Source organism: Elephas maximus, chromosome 23 (genome assembly GCF_024166365.1).
Source record: "Elephas maximus indicus isolate mEleMax1 chromosome 23, mEleMax1 primary haplotype, whole genome shotgun sequence".
NCBI lineage: Eukaryota > Metazoa > Chordata > Mammalia > Proboscidea > Elephantidae > Elephas > Elephas maximus.
The window spans coordinates 50,832,870-50,854,631 of NC_064841.1; the positions used below are offsets into that span (position 1 = coordinate 50,832,870).

Consider the following 21,762-nt stretch of genomic DNA (forward strand, 5'->3'; position numbering starts at 1 on the left):
TATGGGGGACCGCATGGTTCTTGTGTCCATAGCGCCATTTTGGCTCTACCTCTAGTCTTTTTAATTTTTAAAGTTACATAAATATTGCTTCTTCAGAACATTAGGGCTTAATTTACAAATTTCTGCTCCCTTGGATTAATGATCCTCCATTAATTAGTCTTCCACCAGAACATAAACTACTGGAGTCATTTTTTCAGTACTGTAAATTTTGTGTAAGTCATCCAAAGCATAGATGCCTCCCTTCTTTAATGCATGAAATCTTCCGAGCTTCTTTTGTAGTTTAAAATAAGCAAGGTAACACACTAAGTAAAATCAAGTAGGGAAAGCTCTGTCCCTAATGTCCTATGCCTAATATTCCTTTCTTAAATTTAAATTGCTTTTTTCCACCCACTCAGTACTGTATAGTAGAGGTCGTGGGATCAGTATTGCCCCCTAGGTGACACTTGGCAATGTCGAGATATTTTTAGTTGTCTCAAATGGGGTGGGTGCTACTGCCATCTAATGGGTAGAGGCCAGGGATGCTGCTTAACATCCTACAAAGCAAAGGATAGCTTCCTACAGCAAAGAATTATTCAGCCACAAAGATCAGTAATACTAAGGTTGAGAAACCCTGATAGATGGCAACTCCTGCTCTTTAGATGAATTGTTTTCTTGCTTTCATTATCCTTCACTTTGTCTCCTTTTTCCCGTCCTCCCTGCTATGCATGCCTTTTTAGCAAAATTTATTAGTCTTTGCTGCATTAGTCACAATAGCCAAAAGATGGAAGAAACCCAGATGTCCGTCAACACATGAATGAACAAAAAAAATATGGCATATACATAATCAAACCAAACTAAACCGGTTGCTGTTGAGTTGATTCCGACTCATAGCGATCCTCTAAGATGGAGTAAAAATGCCCCATAGGGTTTCCAAGGCTGTAATCTTTACAGAAGTAGAATGCCACATCTTTCTCCTGTGGAGCCGCTGATGGATTCGAACTGCTGACTTTTGGTTACCAACCTGAGTGCTTAACCACTGTGCCATCAAGACTCCCTGGCATATACATATAATGGAATATTTTTTAGCCATAAAGAGAAATGAAGTTCTGATATGTGCTGTGACATGGATGAACCTTGAAAACATTATGCTAAGTGAATTAAACTACAAAATGATATATGAAATATCTGCAGTAGGCAAATAAATGCATGGGGACAAAAAGTAGATTAGTGGTTATGAGGTACTGGAGGAAGGCCAGAATGGTGAGTTATTGCTTAATGGGTACAGAGTTTGGGGTGACCAAAAAATTTTGGAAATAAATAATGGTGTTGGTTGTACAAGGTTGTGAATATAATTAACACCACTGAATTGTACAATTAAAAATTGTTAAAATGATAAATTTTGTGTCATATGTATTACATTTCAATCAAATATTTTTTAACAATAAATGATTAGTAGTAAATCAGGTAAAATGGAAAGGATCTCCTACCAGTCATTTACATTTGCTGAGTGGCTTGCCCAACACACTTAGTGTAGATAAATTTAATGTTGTTCCACAGCCTATATTTTAATTTTAAGGTTACCTTAATTACAGAAAAAAAAACCATAGGATAGGCTTTGAGTTGCTTCACTACACTTGTAACTAGACTGTAAGTTTTTGAGGAGTCAGACTGTCTTACTCATTGTTCTTTCCCTACTGTCGGTGATTCATAAATCTTATTGAATGGCCTAGTAAATAAGTGAGCTTTGTCTTCAGCTAAGTGAGCTTACAATCTTAGGAAGGAAGATAAAATGGACACCAGTAGGTACTGCTGTTGCTGTTGTTTGGTGCCACTATGTCAGTTGTAAGTCAAAGAGATCTGGCGTGTACAACAGAACAAAATGCTGCCTGGTCCTATGCCATCCTCACAATTCTTGTTATGTTTGAGCCCATGTTGTAGCCACTGTGTCAGTCCATCTCGTTGAGGGTCTTCCTCTTTTTCACTGACCCTCTGCTTTACCAAGCATGATGTCCTTCCCCAGGGCCTGGTCCTCCCTGGTAACATGTCCAAAGTATGTGAGATGAAGTCTCCCCATCCTTGCATCTAAGCATACTAACAGGTTACTACAAGGCATAATGTGATAAGTGTTACCACAAATCGCGGGTTTGAGCTGCCTGCTGCAAAGCCAATACTGAGTCAGAATTGACTCGACAGCAGTGGGTTTATGTCTTAATTATGAAATGAGCCCTGATGGCACAAATGGCTAAATGCTCTGCTGCTATCTGAAAGGCTGGCTGTTGGAACTCACCCAGCAGCTCCACTGGAGAAAGACGAGCAGTCAGCTTCCGTAAAGATTGTGTTGTTGTTATTAGGTGCCTTCAAGTCAGTTCCAACTCATAGAGACCCCGCGTACCACAGAACGAAACATTGCCTGGTACTGCGCCACGCTCACAATCCTTATGCTTGAGCCCATTGTTGCAGCAGCTGTTATCAGCCCATCTCATTGAGGATCTTCCTCTTTTTCACTGACCCTGTACTTTGCCAAGTATGATGTCCTTCTCCAGGGGCTGATCCCTCCTGACAACATGTCAAAGTATGTAAAATTATAGCCTTGTAGATTCTGTAGGGTAGTTCTACTCTGTCATGTGAGGTTGCAGTGAGTCTGAATCTACTTGATGGCACCTAACAACAATAACATAAGTTAAGAGATGCTTAAACACACAAACAAAACAGATTTAGTCATAGATAGTAAATAAAAAGAATAATGGCCTCATTCCTTCAGTCTCTTCTCATGGAAAAAGTTGCTGAAGATCCATATTCCAAGCCAACCTTTTGAAAAATGAGTTTTCTCTGCAACATGTAAAAAAAATACCTTGCTATAATATCGCAAAGGAGCCCTGATGGTGTAGTGGTTAAAGCACTTGGCTGCTGACCAGAAAATTGGCAGTTTGAACTCACCAGCTGTTCCTCGGAAGAAAGATGTGGCGGTCTGCTTCTGTAGAGATTACAGCCTTGGAAACCCTATGGGGCAGTTCTACTCTGTCCTATAGAGTTGCTATGAGTAGGAATCAACTTGATGCCAATGAGTTTGGTGTAGTATGACAAAGAACCAAAGATTAAAGTTCATCTAACAAATTTACGTGCTAATTCCAGCATCTTTTTTCTTACAAAATTAACATATATGTATCTTTTTTTACCGTACTTTCCTTCTAATGATATTTTCATTATCATTCAATTCAAAATATTGTGTAATTCCATGGTGATTTATTTTTTGACACATAGGTTATTTAATTTAGAAGCATCCTTAATTTCCAAACATACCAAGTTTTTCTAGTTATCTTTGTGTTACTCATTTCTTCTATAGTCAGGAAACAATTATGTATGATATTAATTCTTGGAAATTTGTTAATATTCCAAGTACATTTGAAAAGAATGTATGTTTCATAGTTGGTGGATACAGTGTTCTATATCAGTTAGGTCAAGTTCGTTAATTATTTCTTTCAGATGTTCTATATTTTTACCATTTTTTTTTGGTCTACTAGTTCTCTTATTAATGACAGAGGTGTGATAAAATCTTCCACTGTGATTGTGGATTTATTTCTATTTTTAGGTCTTTGCCCTATGTATTTTAAGCAAAGTTATTTGGAATTAGTACATTTTCCTGGTACATTGAGCTTTTTATTGTTATGAAATGTCTTTTCTATAGTGCTTTTTGTCTATTTTGTTTGAAATTAATGTCTATATTTTTTATTGTGCTTTAGGTAGAAGTTTACAGAGCAAATTAGCTTCTCATTAAACAAGTAATACACAAATTGTTTTGTGACATTGGTTGCCAACCCCGCAGTGTGTCAACACTCTTCCCTTCTCAACCTCAGGTTCCCTATTTCCATTTGTACAGCTTTCCTTTCCCTTCCTGCCTTCCTGTCTTTGCCTTTGAGCTGGTGTGCCCATTTAGCTTAATATACATGGTTGAACTACATGTGTTATTGTTTGTTTTGTTGGCCTTCTGTCTCATCTTTGGTTGAAGGATGAACTTGCGGAGTGACCTCAGTACAGAGTTAAAAGGGTTTCTGGAGGCCATACTCTTGGGGTTTCTGTAGTCTCTGTCAGACCAGTAAGTCTGGTCTTTTTCTGTGAGTTTGAATTTTGTTCTACATTTTTTCCAGCTCTGTCTGGAACCCTATATTGTGATCCCTGTCAAAGCAATCAGTGGTAGTAGCTGAGCACCATTGTAACTGCTGGACTCAGTCTAGTGGAGGCTGTGGTAGTTGTGACCCATTAGTCCTTTTGAATAATAATCTTTCCCTTGTGTCTCTCTTTTTTTTTTGTCTCTGGTTTTCATCGTTTTCCTTTGCTCCAGATGGGGTGCGACCAGTAGATGTATCTTAGATGACTGCTTTCAAGATTTTAAGACCCCAGATGCTACTCACCAAAGTAGAATGTAAAACATTTTCTTTACAAACTTTGTTATGCCAGTTGAGCTAGATGTCGCCTGAGGCCATGGTCCCAGCCCTCAACCGTGTAACCTCCCTCAGGGCACTTGGATGTGTCTGTGAAGCTTCTGTGACTGCCTTGGTCAACTTGTGTTGACTTCCCCAGTATTGTGTACTGCCTTACCCACCAGCAAAGTCACCACTGTTCTCTTGAACAGTTAGTGTTTTTCCCTTCTCAACACTCTGCACCCTCATAACTATTAAAGATAATTTTTTTCTGTGTGTAAACCTTTCATGAGTTTTTATAATAGTGGTCTCATACAGTATTTGCTCTTTTGTGATAGACTTATTTCATTCAGCGTAATGCCCTCCACATTCATCCATATTCTGAGATGCTTTGCAGATTTATCGTTATTCTTTATCGTTTTGTAGTGTCCCATTGTGTGTATGTACTGTAGTTTGCTTATCCATTCATCTGTTCATGGGTGCTTAGGTTGTTTCAGCCTTTATGCTGTTGCAAACAATGCTGCAAAGAACATGGGTGTGCATATTTCTCTAGGATGTATTCCTAGGAGTGGGATTGGTGGATCGTATGATATTTCTATTTCTAGTTTCTTAAGGAAGCGCCATATTGTTTTCCAAAATGGTTGTACCGTTTTGCACTCCCACCAGCAATTCATGACAATTCCAGTCTCCTCACAGCCTCTCCAACATTTGTTACTTTCTCTTTTTTTTGATTCCTGCCAGTAATGTTGGGGTGAGATGGTATCTCATTATAGTTTTGTTTTGAATTTCTGTAATGGGTACTGATATGTGTCTGTTAGCTGCCTGAATGTCTATCCTTGGCCCATTTTTTAAGTGTATTATTTGTGTTTTTGTTGTAGAGACATTGGATTTTCCTGTAGATATTAGAAATTAGACCTTTGTTGGATATGTCATAGCCAAAATTTTTTTCCCAGTCTGCAGGTTCTCTTTTTACTCTTTTGGCGAAGTCTTTTAATGAGCATAAGTGTTTAATTTTTAGAAGATCCCAGTTATTAGCTTGTTTTCTGGTGTTTGTGTATTGTTAGTTATGGTTTGTATCCTGTTAATGCCGTGTACTAGGGCCACTAGCATTGACCCTATTTTTCCTTCCATAAACTTTAGTTTTTGGTCTTTGATTCCTTTTTGAATTAGTTTTTGTGTATGATGTGAGGTATGGGTCCTATTTCATTTTTTTGCAAATGGACATCCAGTTTTTCCAGCACCATTTGTTAAAAAGACTGTCTTATCCCCATTTAATGGACTTCAGGCTCTTGATAAAGATCAGGTGACCATAGGCGGCTGGATTTACATCTGGGTTCTCAATTCTGTTTCATTGATCAACATGCCAGTACCAGGCTGTTTAGACTACTGTAGCTGTGTAGTAGGTTCTGAGGTCAGGTAGTATGAATCTTCCTACTCTATTTTTCTTCTTCAATAATGCTTTCCTTTCCATATAAAGTTAATGATTACTATTTCTATCTCGTTAAAGAATGTTGGTATTTGGATCAGGATTGCATTCTATTTGTACATTACTTTGGATTTAATTTGCATTTTCACAATGTTGAATTTACCTGTCCACGAGCATGGTATATTTTTCCATTTATGTGCGTCTCTTTTGGTTTCTTGCATTAGTGTTTTGAAGTTTTCTTTGTGTAGGTCCTTTACGTCCCTGATTAGGTTTATTCCTAAGTATTTTATCTTTTTAGGGGCTATTATGGAGATGGTGGTGGTGTAGTGGTTAAGAGCTATGGATGCTAAACAAAAGGTCAGCAGTTCAAATCCACCAGGTGCTCCTTGGAAACCCTATGGGGCAGTCCTACTCTGTCCTATAGGGTTGCTATGAGTCAGAATCAATGGCAGTGGGTTAGGGGCTATTATAAATGGTATTGCTTACCTGATTTCCTTTCGTAGTTCTCTACAGGATCGCTGTGAGTTGGAATCAACTCAACAGCAGTGGGTTTGGTTTTTTTGGGTTTGTTTATTGATGTAAAGGAATCCAACTGATTTTTGTGTGTTTATCTTGTATCCTGCTACTCTACTGAATTTATTAGTTCCAGTAGTTTTCTTCTGGGGTCTTTTGGGTTGTCTCTGCTTGTAGTATTGGAAACCCTGGTGGCATAGTGGTTAAGAGCTATGGCTGTTAACCAAAAGGTCAGCAGCTCAAATCCACCAGGCACTCCTCGGAAACCCTATGGGGCAGCTCTACTCTGTCATATAGGGTCACTGTAAGTTAGAATCTACTCAGTGGCAATGGGTTTGGTTTTTGTGTTTGTTGGTTTTCTTTTTTTTTTTTTTTTTCATGTATAGCATCATATCATCCGCAAAAGTGGATAGTTTTACTTCTTCCTTACCTATTTGAATGTCCTTTATTCTTCTTTCCTTATTGCTCCAGCTAGGACCTCCAGTACAGTGTTAAATAGGAGTAGTGTTAAAGGGCATTCTTGTCTTGTTCCCCTTCTCAGGAGGAATGTTTTCAGCCCCTCTTTGTTGAGAATGGTGTTGGCTGTTGATTTTGTATAGATGTCCTTTATTGTGTTGAGGAATTTCCCTTCTATTCCTATTTTACTGAGAGTTTTTGTAAGGAATGGGTGTTGAATTTTATCAGATGTCTTTTCTGCATTGATTGGGATGATTATGTGATTCTTTTTTCTTTTTAATTGTGATTTGGGTGAAAGTTCACAGTTCAAGTTAATTTCTCATTCAAAAATTTATACACTTACAGTTTTGTGACTTTGGTTGCAATCTCCACAATGTGACAGCATGCTCCCCCTTTCCACCCCGGACTCCCTGATTCCATTTGCGTATTTCCTGTCCCTTCCTGCCTTCTCATCCTGCTTTTGGTCTCGTATATATGATTGAACTAAGAGGCACGTTCCTCTTGCATGTTATTTTTTGTTTTATAGACCTATCTTTGTTCGAAAAGTGAGCTTTGGGAGTGGTTTCAGTTCTAGGTTAGCATTTACAAATTGATGTCTCTGGTTTCCTGTTGAGTTCATTTCCTTCAGGGTTCATTACCTATCTGGCTGATGCTGTCCTGTGTCCTTGATTTAGGTTGTTGTCTAATGTTGATTTTCTAACCAAAGGACTTCCTTTAATAGTTCTTGTAAGTTTGGTTTGGTTTTTACATATTCCCTTAATTTCTGTTTATATGAAAATGTCCTAATTGTCCATCATATATGAGCCAAAGTTTTGCAGGATATGTTATTCTTAGTTGGCAATTTTTTCCTTTCAAGGTTTTATGCATGTCATCCCATTTCCTTCTTGCCTGCATAATTTCTGCCGAGTAATCAGTGTTTAGTTTTATTATTTCCCCTTTGTATGTGTCTTTTTGTTTTTCTCGAGCTACTCTCAGAATTCTTTCTTTGTCTTTGGTTTTGATAAGTGTGGCTATGATATCTCTTGGTGACTTTCTTTTGGGGTCTTCTGGAGAACCATCTTATGGGGTTCATTGAGCTTCTCAGATGGTCACCTTTTCATCTTTCATGATATTAGTGAAGTTTTCTGTCAGCAAATCTTCAGTGTTCCTTTCTGTATTTTCCATTTCCTCCCCCTGTTCTGGAACTCTGATCACATGCAAATTTTTGCTCCCAATTGATTCCCACATAATTCTTAGATTTTCTTCATTTTTCTGCATTCTTTTCTCTGATGTTTTCCTCAAAGTGGTATTCGTGCATTTGTCTTCAGTTTCTCTGATCCTGTCTTCCATTGTTTCAAAATTGCTTCTAAACCCTTCTATTGGCGTTGTCTGTTTCTGAAATTTTGTTGTTTATCTTTTGGATTTCTAATTACTGTTTTTGTATGATTTGTAATTATTTATTTTGACATTTTGTTCTTGTATTATTTCCTGAATTCCTTCATTGCTTTGTTTGTATTTTCCCTTTGTGTGTATTTTCCTTGATTTTGTCTGTTTTTTCCTAGTTTTGTCTGTTTTCCTTGATCTCTTTCCCGAATTCTTGGAGAATCCTGAATATTAGACTTCTGAACTCCCTTTCGGGTAGTTTCTGGTTGTGCAGTGGTTAAGAGCTTGGCCTCTAACCAAAAGGCCAGCAGTTCATATCCACCAGCCGCTCCTTGGAAACCCTATGGGTCAGTACTACTCCATCTTACAGGGTCACTATGAGTCAGAATCTACTTGACAGCAACAGGTATTTTTTTTCCCCTGGCATTTCCAGTGCCTTTTCTTCTAATAGAAGGTCATCAGGTATTTTATTTTGGTCACTTACTGGAGCCATCCAGTCTATTTTTTAAACATGTTATGATACTGTCTGCTGTCTCTGAGATATTCAGGAGTTATTTTCTTCATTTATGGATTGTAGATTTGTTTCATCCAGCTGTGTTTTGTTGCTTGCTTGTCTGTGGGCTCAGTAGTTCTCACCACCTTGTCCAGATGGCAGGACCAGTCACTCGGGTATGGTGCAGCAGGGCAGGTCCAGCATGGTGCAGGGAGGGGCAAGGATGGATTGTTTGCCCATTGCACAAACTGGGGCCGGCTGGACCAGTCTCAAGGTGGTGGTGCAGGGTGAGACCAGGTATCCGGATGTCCAGACCTGTTTGGCTCAGGGTGAGGCACTCAGCAGGACAAGGCTGGGAGGCAGTGCAGGGCAGGCATGACACTTGGCAAGTGGGACAGAGGCAGGAGGGAAGGGAGAGGATGTGATGTGTGGAGCTAGGTGGGAGGGAGAAAGTAAAGAAAGAAGAGAGAGAAACTAAAGCAAAAAAGAGAAAAAAATATGGTGGTGCGGTGGGAGCCAGTTGGCAGTGGTGAGGCAGACCTGGGGTGACTGTGTAGCAGTGGCTCTCCAGCTGAGCATTGCGACACTGCCTGTTGAGAACAGGCAAAAGTGGCATATGGGGTAGGTGGGCAGGAGAAAGGAAAGGAATGGAAAGAGAAGAAACAAACAAAAAAATGGATAAATAAATGTGGTGAGGGAATCGGCCATTGGTGGCAAGGCAGAACTGGGGTGGCAACAAACTGGTGTCTGTCTCACCAAGTGGCATGGTATGGCCTCTCCACTGGGGCTAGGTGGGAGGGAGAAGGAAAAGAGAAAAAAAAAATATGACACTGAGGGAGCCAGCGGGGACAGGGTGGACCTGGAGAGGCAGTGAGTCCGGTATCTCTCTAGTCAAATGACGGTGGCCCATTGGAAAGCAGCAGAGGCAGTGTATAGGGCAAGAGTTTGAGGGGTGGTAAAATGTGTATCTCTGGTTACTGGATGCTTTGTACCTTGTTGGCAGCTCCGTGAAGTTGCCTTCCCATACTCCCTGTCCGGGGTTGTTGCTGGCTTTGCTCCAAGAGGGCAAAGCTGTGCTGCATTAGCTGGCAGGGGCTGTCTACCCCATAGCTCTCCTTGTTGTATATTCCCTATCAGTTTCTCCTTCCATTTGATGCTTGATCTAGTTCTTTATCCCTTCATTTGATGCTTAGGGTTCCAGGATTGATGTTTTTATCTGTTTTACTTATTTTTTCAGGTCTTTGCTGCAGAGGGACGACTTGGTGCTTCCGACCATATTGCCATGTTGGCTCTTTCTCTCCTGAAATTAATATCACTGTGCAAGCTTTCTTTTGTCTACTGTTTGTAGAGTATATCTTCCTCATCTTTTTACTTTCAATCTTCCCATATTCATGTATATATTTTCATATTCATGTTTTTAATATGTGACTTAATAACAGCATATAATTAGGTTCTGCTTTTTTCATGCATTCTGACAATATTATTCTGTTAATGAAGTATATAGTAGTCCATTTACATTTTAGTAAACTTACTGATTTAGTTTAAATCTACCACCTTACTATTTGCTTTTTGTTTTTCCTGCCTTTTTTATGTTTCATTTTCTCTCCTTTCTTGCCTTCTTTTGCTTGATTGTTTTTATTATTCCATTTCCCTCCTGTATTGTCTTGATGGAGCCCTGGTGGCACAGTGGTTAAGAGCTTGGCCACTAACCAAACAGTTGGCAGTTTGAATCTATCAGCTCCTCCTTGGAAACCCTATGGGCCAGTTCTACTCTGTCCTATTGGGTCAGATTACATTCTTATAGTATTTCCCTAAAGATTGCAGTGTTCATCCTTGACTTATTAAAACAGTCTAATATAAATTAGTATCTTTACCACTTCCAGGACAATGCAAGAATTTTAGATTATTTTCAGTTCTGTAACTTCCATTTATTACTTTTTTATAGTTTATAGTTCTCTACTGAAGTTGTCGACTGAAATTGAGCACATTAAGCTTGCCATTAAGCATATTTATGTTAAAGTCTGTGTGATATTTTCACTACATGGACCACCCACCACCCCACCTCTGGGTCTCTTTCCTTTGTCTTTTGTTTCTCTTGGTTTTGGTTCAATAGTCTTGTTTCCTGTATGTCTGGTTATTTTTTTTATTGAATACCAGATATTGTAAATGAAAATTTGTAGAGCTAATATAAGGCTCTAGGTTTGAGCTGTCCAATGTGGTAGCTTTTAGCTGCATGTGGCTTTTTAGATAAAATTAGAATTCAGATTCTTGTTGCACTAGCCATTTGTAGTGCTCAACAGATACATGACTAGTTGGCTGCCTTATTAGGCCAGGTATAGAATATGTCCATCTATAGAAAGTTCTATTGGATAATGCAACTCTTATCTTTCACTAGACAGAAATGGCCTTCAGCCCTTCTGAGGGCTGGTATGCTGCAAATTTACCTTTAAGTTTTAAGATGTAGCCTTTTGACATACCAGTCTTACGCCCAAAGGATTACCAAGGTAGCTTCATTGGCAAATCCAAAACTCCAGTTTTTATCTCTTGATACTTGGGAGTCTGTAAAACCTATTTTCAGTTTCTCAGCCATACCTTTGAAATGAACGGGTACATCTCTAAGAAAAAAAATACAGAAAAACCAAACCCGTTGCCACTGAGCCAATTCTGACTCATAGTGACCCTATGGGACAGAGTAGAACTGCCCCATTGGGTTTCCAAGGAGTACCTGGTAGATTTGAACTGCTGACCTTTAACCACTACGCCACCAGGAAAGCTAGCCCAAATGCCGGCTCACCTCTCTGTCCTTTTCTTCCTTATAATTCCTTATGATTCTTCACTGCTTGAAGGCTCTCTAATGTATTCAAACCTATTTTGTTTTAGCTTTTTTAGTTGTTCTTAGTGGGAAGGTTGTTTAAATAGTAGTCCACTGTAGTCAGAAGTAGAACTTTGCCGCTAATGATCTTTTAATCAAGTATTTCAAACAAATATGCCTACGAAGTATCGAGTTTAGGATATTTTAATGTATATTATCTTATTTGATTTCAACTATAATTTTATGATCAGGACCAAGTATATATTTATTTCAAAGATGAAAAAATTAAGGTTCAAACAAATTAAGGAAATACAGCTAGTAGATGGAGAGCTGAGTTGAAACCCAGGTTCTCTGACTCCAAATCCTGTGTTTATTATTTGGCTTAATTGCTGGTAGTAGTAAGCATGCAATAAATGTTTAATGAATTAATTGATATATGTGAGCATGAAAATGAACCTTTATTATTGGCATCTCAGGTCATTTTTAAGATTCCTTCTCCTTTAAAATGACTTCCAGAGTGAGTTTCCTTCTCAGTAATACCTGAGCTCCCTTATTGATAAGTCTGTATTTTCCAATTTTCTATTATATAACTTAATCTGAATTCTATTAACTATGTTTTTTTCCTCCCCAAGATAACTGCTAAAATACCAAGCACGGCAGTTACTAGACCCATAGCTACTGGATATGGGGTAGGTTTTCTTAAGCTGAAAATATTAAGATGAGTTTTCTCATACATAAGTTCACTTTAGGCAAGGCTAAGCAATTTTGGTTATCTGGACTATCTTTCAGTCCATGTCCCTGATATTTCCCACTTTGGATAGTTATGAACATAGTAAAAGTCTGATTTGATTAAAAACTTAGAGCATTCTAGTCATTTAATTTGTAAATATTATAGAAAATATTTTAAACATTTTTCCATTTGTAAGCCTTGTGTTCATTAATAGGATTTCATTTCATTTTTTACATACTATATAACCAAGTCTTATGTGTATTTCATTTATATATTTTGTGTGAATTTAGTTGTTGTATAAATGTAATAGTGGTTACAATTGTTTAAAAAAAACAATAAATAAAATACAAAATTTAAGAAAAGTGTTTCAGAAGCATATATTTGGATCTTGCTTATGTTAGAGATCTTTGGAGGAAAGGTGCTATAAAAATCCATAAAAGTAATAAACCTCTTACTCTTGCTCAGATTACCTACAATTTGAATGTTTTAGTTTATATGAAGTAATAGAAGAACAGGAGAAAATGGATGAATGAGTTGAAATAGCATGTTTTAATCCTTATGATATTTTCTTAGGGCCACCAAAATGACTTCAGAACCTACAGGTTCAGGGTACTTGACTTTATAATGTCCCCTTACGTGAGCAAAGAAAGTAGCCTTGTATGTAATATAATTGTGTGTTACGTGAAATATGTTTTTATTAACCAGCTTGAGCAAATCATAAATTTGATTATTGGTGGTGTTTTAGAGCAGGGATCAGCAGACTTTTTCTGTGAAGGACCAGATATTTTAGGCCTTACAGGTTATGTGGCCAATGATGCAACTACTACACTCTGCATTTGTAGTGTGAAAGCAGCCAGAGACAATATGTAAATGAATGGGGTGTGGCTGTGTTCCAGTAAAACTTTATGTACAAATGCTGTGTGTTTTAGGTTGTTGACCTGTTTTGGATTTTTATTTTCAGGTGATAAATGAAAACAATTATATTTAAATTTACTCACCAATAGGATGATAATATTATGAATAAAACTTTTATAATTAATCTTGTAAAATTAAAGGCAATTTTTTTTTTTTTTATATCTTTCTAACTTTTCTGTTTATTAGTCCAAGACATCTCTGACATCATCAGTGGGAAGACCATTGACAGGAACTATCCAGGTATCTCTGTAGTGTGATTGTTCATTTTATGCCTTTCTTCTGACTTGGAATATTATTACCAAAGTGTTTTGTCTCTTTATTATAAAAATGCTTTAAAATGTTGAAGAAAATTTTACTTCTATAGTGACTTTAATTTTAAATTTTGGGTTAAGTGTTGGGCTGTTTTAAATCTTTGGATGCAAAGCCTGTTTGGATTTATTTACTCAGGCCTCAAAATGAAATCTCACTGGGGAGTGGGCATAGGACTGAGTGTTTGCTTGTATGAAGTTATCTGGGGGTTCCATTTTTCCTCTGCTGCCATTTACAACAATTTTTGTGCTTTTTCTCATAGACATATAGGAAGCCCAGTCAAAAGTAGGGGCTTAGTCAACTAGAAACTAATCAGTTTTTTTATCTTTTAAAATAGGGAGTGAGCCCAGACAGATCAAGGAATTGAAATTTTATAGGAGGAAGGGCAAGTAGAGACAGGACTGATACATGAGGAGGCAGAAGTAAGAAATAGGCAGATAACGATTGAAAGTCAGTTTTAAAACTTGGGGCTATCTCTTGTGAGTGGCCATCTAAGATACTACACTGGTCTCACCCCATCGGGAGTAAGGGAGAATGAGGAAAACCAAAGACACAAGGGAAAGATTAACCCAAAGGTCTAATGGACCACAACTACCACAGCCTCCACTAGACTGAGTCCAGCACAACTAGATGGTGCCTGGCTACCACCACTGAGTGCTCTGACAGGAATCACAATAGAGGGTCCCAGACAGAGCTGGAGAAAAATGTAGAACAAAATTCTAACTCACAAAAAAAGACCAGACTTGCTGGTCTGACAGAGACTGGAGAAACCTCAAGAGTATGGCCCCAGCACACCCTTTTAGCTCAGTAATAAAGTCACTCTTGAGCTTCACCCTTCAGCCAAAGATTAGATAGGCCCATGAAATAAAATGAGACTAAAGAGGCACACCAGCCCAGAGGCAAGGACAAGAAGGCAGGAGAGGACAGGAAAGCTGGTATTAGGGAACCCAAGATCTAGAAGGGAGTGTGTTGACATGTTGTGGGGTTGGTAACCAATGTCACGAAACAATATGTATACTAATTGTTCAACGAGAAGCTAGTTGGTTCTGTAAACCTTTATCTCAATTGCAATATTAAAAAAAAAAGGGGGCCTCTCTTGATATGTATTGTGTGCAGAACTTAGATAAGAAATAAATCTTTTTAGGAATACTTTTTAAATGATTCTTATCTCTTTAAGGATGGAGTTAGTAGACCTATGACAGCAGTGAGAGCAGCTGGTTTTACCAAAGCAGCTTTGAGAGGTTTGTTTTACTGTTTCTACTAATACTTTTTTCTCAGATCTTTTAACTTTTTTTTTTTTACTGTTTGTGTGTTTATAAATATTATTGCCGTTTATTATCAAGTCTAGATGTCACTGAGTATAAGATGCACCATTATTTGAGTACCATTAAGAAAGGAAAGGGTGATGAAAATGTTCTACATATTGAGTCGGTAGTTACACTATTGTGTAATTTGTGAAAATGTATTGAACTGTACAATTAAAGTTTGTGCATTTTATGGTGAAAATAGTACTTAATATATAAGCTAAATAATAAATTTAAAATTATTATGATAAAAATAAATGTTTATTATAGCATTGAGGAAAATTAAAAAGCCAAGGCCTAGCTATTACTCAAATGATCGATAATTTAGAATTCATGTCAGGAATTGATCACTGTTGGGGAGAAAGTAAATGCTGAAATAGTGTCTCATTTTTGTTTTTATGTATTAACATAAACACGTTTTCTTTAAATGGTTTTATGTATGTTAAAATTCTTAGCAATTTATCAAAATACAAGATGCATATGTAGTTATAATAACTATCCATTTGAATAAACTGATAATTAAAAAATTTAATACCTAGGTAAATTTGGTAACTTGTGCAAGGATTCATGTTTTCATATTTTGTTCAATTATGCTGGATTGCAAATGTGAACTCTTGAATTGTGTCTCAGGTTCTGCATTTGACCCCCTTGGTCAGTCAAGGGGCCCTGCGCCTCCTTTGGAAGCCAAAAACGAGGATAGGTATGCAAGATGTTATGCCGTTGTTTTGTTGTTGTACATTTTTAGTTTTATTTTCCAAATACATACTCCTTATATGTTTTTAAAAGTTTGTGTCAGCAAGAAAACATTGTCCCTAGTTCTTGGAACTAGACATAGGATCAATTCTAAGAAGAATGTATGTTTTGAGCAATTCTGTTGTAATAATTATTGGATTTGAAAATATGATTTAATTTTTATGATGCCAGTATTACTGGCATCATAAAAATAAAACATATTACTGCTGGTACTGTTTTTTTGTTCTTGTTATTATTTTTACTATTATTATGAATAATTGTGTAATGTAGTTTTAAAAACAGTACATTTGGTTTAATACCGTTTATTCATTTGTTTTATCTATGACTTGTTCTCAAAGTATAAAGTCACATAATGAACAATATTAAAACTAAATTAAATTTTAGTACATATTATTAGTGGTTGAATAACTTAAATTAGACCTTTTTTAATTTTGTTTTTAATAGCCCAGAAGAAAAGATTAGACAATTAGAGAAGAAAGTAAATGAGTTGGTAGAAGAAAGCTGTATTGCCAACAGTTGTGGAGACTTAAAATTGGTGAGTTCATAAACTCATAGGACTCAGGATTATGAAGTGTGTGTATATGTGTATGTTTGTGCTTTTATATATGCCCACAAACGAGTATACGTGTAGATGAAATGTTTTTGTTTTACTATTGACTGACCTTAGGATTTTGACTGAAGCAATTATTTCCAGAACCTGAAATTGTAACTGCTTCATAGGGTTTTGTGTCAAAATAATTAGATGATGTTGTAATTTTTTCCCCAACAGTAGTTATTTTAATAGGGAAAAAAATTCTAATAGTGTGATGCTTAAGATTGTCACCTTCGCTAGGCCGTGATTCTCAGTGTTTTGAGTCATATAATGTTGTGACCACTTCCCTGTTGAGATTTGATATGTGATCACCCCCGTGACAGGATCTGCTGTGAGTAGCTAGTCAGTAGAAGGGGAATTTTTGTCAGTGTGTGTCCTGCATCCGAATATAAGCGGATGTTCTGGCTTTCGCCTATGATGGATCCTGCAGCTGGCTCCTGTTCGTCTGACCTCCGGTTCTTGGGACTTGAGCTAGCAGCTAACCTGTGGTCTTGCCTACCAATCTTGGGATTCATGGATCTTCACAGTCTATGAGCAAGAGCCCTGCTTTCCAACCTGCTGGTCTTGATTCACCTGCCCCTGTGGCTCTGTGAATCAAGAGAAACCTTGCAGTCTTGCCTGCCAATCATGGAATTTGTCAATCTTCACAGCCTGTGAGCAAGAACCCTGCTCTCCAACCTGCCGATTTTGATTCACCAGCCCCTGCAGCTCTGTAAACCAGGAGAAACCTTGCAGTCTTGCTTGCCAGTCTTCGGATTCATCAGTCTTCCCAGCCTGTGAGCAAGAGCCCTGTTCTCCAACCTGCCAATCTTGGTTCAACAGCCCCTGTGACTGTGTGAATCAGGAGAAGCCTCTATTCTGATCCACAGACTTGGGACATTCCATCCTCTGCAACCCTGTGAGCCATTTCCCTTGATATAAATCTCTCTGTATATGCTTTACTGGTTTTGCTTCTCTAGAGAGCCCAACCTAAGACATTTAGTACGGAGAGCAGTTCTAGAGAAACAAAATTGTAAGGGTGAGTTTTCTAAATTAGTTCTCAAATCTGTTTAGTCTTAAAGATGTTGATGACCCTGGTTCCAGTAGTAAAGAGGGCACTGCTGATCTATGGCGTGAGGTGACAATACAACTGTACAAAATACCACCACCAGTAGATCAGGTATTGGTGAAAGGTGAGGCTCTTGGTGAACACATGTGTGTTATCTTTTTATGGTTTTGTTATAATGAGAAGTATAAGGAGACTGGTTGATTGGTCCTACTTTCCCTAGCCAAACAGGTGAATGAAAGAGATGCATTCAGGGTTTCAGAGTCAAAGCTGTAGTGCTACATAAATGACCTCAAAGATTCTGCTTGTACTTTGAAAGAAAGCCTTATTTCTTATAGTAACAGAGCTGATATTGCTCAAGACTGAACCCAGAGTCTCATTGTAAGAGTGGATGAATTACAACACCAACTCAATTGCCAGCCTCTAGAGATGTGTGACGTTAAAGTGAGGGCATTGAATGGAAGAAAGGGGATCCTGAAACTTGGCATTGGGACAAAGGTGCAGATAATATGAAGCTGGAGACACTGAGCCCTTAAGTTCCATTGAATCATCCTGCCAACAAAACCACTCCCATCTGAAGAGATCACTTCACATTTGTCTGCTAAACCACCCTGCCCCAAAAAACCTTTAGCTCCTCCACTCCCATCTAATGAGATTAGCCCATCTGCCTCTAAAGAGCCCTTGTCTGAGTCATTGCTTGGTCCATCACCTGAGGTAAATACTTTACAAGACCATGCTGAATGTTCTCAGAGCAATTCCACACGACAGATTCTAGCTTCTGGACCTATAACTAGACTTAAGTCCCAGCGAGCCCCAAAAGGAGAAGTATAAAGTGTGATCTAGGAGGAAGTACGATACACTTTGCTTGACTTCTCTAATATGTACAAACAGAAACCTGGAGAATATGTGTGGAAATAGTTATTAAGGCTGTGGGATAATGGTGCAAAAACATAAAGATGGATCAGTCTGAGTTTATTGATATGGGCCCACTAAGCACAGATTCTTCATTCAGTGTTTCAGCTTGAGAAGTTAGGAAAGGATCTAATAGTTTGTTTAGTTAGGCTCCTAAAGCATGGATTACATGGTGCCCTACACTAAATCAAGTCGAAGTACCAGACCTGCCTTGGCATTCTGTAGAAGAAGGTATCCAAAGGCTTAGAGAAATTGGCATGCTAGACTGGGTTTATCAGATTAGGCCCATAGACCCACACATGGAGTGCCCAGAGGACACATCTTCTGCCACAGCTGTGAGGAACAGATCTGTGAAGGGAGTCCCGGCATTTTTGAAGACTGCTGTGATTGCTATTTTACGTAAATCAGATGTGACGATGGGAACTGCCATAACTGAATTGACACATCTAACTACAATGGGCTAATTGGACCTCGTGGTAGTAGGAGCCAAGTGGCTGTGCTCAATTGACAAAGCCCAGGTAGGCATGGTTACCATAGTGGACAGTGGAGTCAAAGCAGTAATTAGAATAGCCTTGACTCGTATAGATTCATGGCTTTGGCTAATTAATCATGGTGTCCCTAAGAGTGGAATAGTTAGGAAACCTACTAAATATTTACTTGATCTGTACAAACGGATAAATTCTAGGTCAGTCAAAGAGCAGTGTAACTTGAATTGCCCAAATAGGGAGTCATGGTCCCTCAATCAATTCCCAGACTTGAGCGAGGCTAAAGACCTACAACCCGTTGAATAAAGTGGAGGTTGGGTCTCCTTGAGGAAGGACTCTAGTACACTGCCAAAAATTTATACTGTTAACCTCTTTCCCGGCCTTCCCCAAAGGGATCTACGGCCTTTTACGAGAGTGATTGTTTATTGGGGAAAAGGAAATAATCAGATATTCTCAGGATTACTTGATACTGGTTCTGAACCGACACTAATTCCAGGAGACTCAAAACGTCACTGTGGCCTACCAGTCAGAGTGAGGGCACATGGAGGTCAGGTTATTAACAGAGCCTTAGCTCATGTCCATCTCACAGCAGGTCCATTGGGTTCCTGAACCCATCCCGTAATGATTTCCCCAGTTCTAGAATGCATAATTTGAATGTGTACTCAGCAACTGGCAGAACCCCCACATTGGATCCTTAAGAAATGGAGTAAGGGCTGTTATGGTAGGAAAAGCCAAGTGGAAGCCATTAGATCTGCCCCTACCTAGGAAAATAGTAAAACAAAAGCAATACTGAGTTCCTGGAGGGATTGCAGAGATTACTGCCACCATCAAGGACTTGAAGGATGCCAGGGCGGTGATTCCCATCACACTCCCATCAACCTTGTCTATTTGGCCTGTGCAATAAGCAAATGGATCTTGGAGAATGACAGTGAATTATGGAAAACTTAACCAGGTGGTAACTGCTGTTGTATATGTGGTTTCATTGCCTGAGCAAATTAATACATCTCCTGGTACCTGGTAAGCAGCTGTTGATCTGGCTAATGCCTTTTTCTCCATACCTTTTTCGAAGGACCATCAGAAGTAGTTTGCCTTCAGCTGGCAAGGCCAGTAATAAACCTTCAGTTGCCTACCTCAGGGTTATATCAACTCTCCAGTCCTGTGTCATAATTTAGTCTGCAGGGACCTTGACTGCCTTTCCCTTCCACAAGACATCACACAGGTCCATTACGTTGATGACATTATGCTGATTGTACCTAGTAAGAAGGAGGTGTCAGTGACTCTGGACTTGGTTAAACATTTGACTGCTAGAGGGTGAGAAATTAATCCCACAAAAATTCAGGCACCTGCCTCAGTGAAATTTCTGAGGGTCCAGTGGTGTGGGGCATATCGAGATATTCTTTCTAATATGAAGGGTAAGTTACTGCATCTGCTGCTCCCAAAACTAAAAAGGAGGTACAATGTCTAGTGGGCTTCTCTGGATTTTGGAGGCAGCATATTCCTCATTTGGGTGTGGTTCTCAAGCCTGTTTATCAAGTGATTCAAAAAGCTACTAGTTTTTGAGTGAGGCCCAGAACAGAAGAACGCTGTGGAACAGATTCAGGCTGCCGTACAAGCCACTCTGCCACTTGGGCCATGTGATCTGGCTGATCCAATGGTGCCTGAAGTGTCTGTGGCAGATAGAGATGCCGTTTGGAGTCTTTGGTAAGCCGCTATTAGTGAATCACAGCATAGACCCTTAGGAATTCAGAGCAGTAACTACTCCTTTTTCAGAAACAACTTTTGGCTTGTTACTGGGCCTTAGTAGAGACTGAATGCTTAACCGTGGGACACTAATTCACCATGTGGCCTGAGCTGTCCATCATGAACTGGGTGTTGTCTGATCCAGAGTCATAAATCTGGACGTGCACAGCAGCACTCCATCATTAAATGGAAGTGGTATATGCAAGATCTGGCCTGAGTAGGACCTGAAGGCACAGGTCAGTTGCATGAAGAAGTGTTCCAAATGGCCATGGTCTCCAGTTCTGCCACAGTACCCTCCATCTCCTGGTCTGCACCTTTGGCCTCACGGGGAGTTCCTTACAATCAGTTGATTGAAGAAGAGAAAACTTGTGCCTGATTTTCACATGGTTCTGCCTGATATGCTGGCACCACTCGAACCTGGACAGTGGCAGTACCACAGCCCCTTTCTGTGGCCTCCCAGAAGGACAGTGGTGAATGGAAGTCCTCCCAGTGTACAGAACTTCAAGCAGTGCACCTGGCTGTTTACTTTACTTGGAGGGAGAATTGTATACTGATTCATAGGCTGTGGCCAATGGTTTGGCTGGATTTTCAAGGGCTTACAAGGAATGTGATTGGAAAATTGGAGACAAGGATTTATGGGGAAGAGGTATGTGGTTAGACCTTTATGAATGACCTAAAGAAGTGAAAATGTTTGTGTCTCATGTGAATGCTCACTAAAGGGTGACTTCAGCAGAGGATGATTTTAACAATCAGTTGGATAGGATGACATGTTCTGTGGAAACCACTCATCCTTTTTCCCAAGCTACTCTTCTCATTGCTCAGTGGACTCATAAACAAAGTGGCTATGGTTGCAGGGATGAAGGTTGTGCATGGGCCCAGCAACACGAACTTCCACTCACCAAGGCTCACTTGGCTACCGTGACTCCTGAGTGCCCAACCTGCCAACAGCAGAGATCAACACTGACTCCTCAATATTGTACCATCCCTCTAGGTGATCACCCAACAACCTGGTGGCAAGTTGATTACATTGGACCACTTCCATCATGAAAAGGGTAGCGTTTTGTCCTTATCGGGATAGATACTTACTCGATATGAATTTGCCTTTCCTGCATGCAATGCTTCTGCCAGAACTACCATCTGTGGACTTACAGAATGCCTTCTCTACCATTGTGGTATCCTACACAGCATTGCCTTGGATCAAGGGACTTATTTCATAGCAAATCATGTGAGGCAGTGGGCCCATGCTCATGGAATTCACTGGTCTTACCATGTTCTCCATCAGCCTGAAGCAGCTGACTTGATAGAACAGTGGAATGGCCTTGTAAAGGCACAATTACGGTGCCAGCTAGGTGGCGATACCTTGCAGGGCTGGGGCAGTGTTCTCCAGGAGGCTGTATATGCTCTAAACCAGCATCCAGTATATGGTACTTTTTCTCCCATAGCCAAGATTCATGGGTCCTGGAATCCTGGGGTGGAAATGGGAGTGGCACTAATTACTATTACCCCTAGTGACCCACT

General features: G+C 39.2%; 1 protein-coding gene across 6 annotated transcripts in view; it reads left to right on the forward strand.

Annotated features, from left to right (window-relative positions):
• Positions 1 to 21,762, forward strand: part of IFT88 (intraflagellar transport 88) — a 240,607-nt gene that overhangs the window by 21,138 nt on the left and 197,707 nt on the right. For 4 of the 6 annotated variants that reach the window (XM_049867325.1, XM_049867329.1, XM_049867328.1 and 1 more), the window contains exons 4-8: positions 12,092 to 12,148; positions 13,291 to 13,344; positions 14,591 to 14,654; positions 15,348 to 15,417; positions 15,915 to 16,005. In XM_049867325.1, coding sequence (XP_049723282.1) covers positions 12,092 to 12,148; positions 13,291 to 13,344; positions 14,591 to 14,654; positions 15,348 to 15,417; positions 15,915 to 16,005 — 336 coding nt within the window. The remainder of the gene's footprint in view (positions 1 to 12,091; positions 12,149 to 13,290; positions 13,345 to 14,590; positions 14,655 to 15,347; positions 15,418 to 15,914; positions 16,006 to 21,762) is intronic. The other 2 variants (XM_049867326.1, XM_049867331.1) reach the window with 1 other exon arrangement.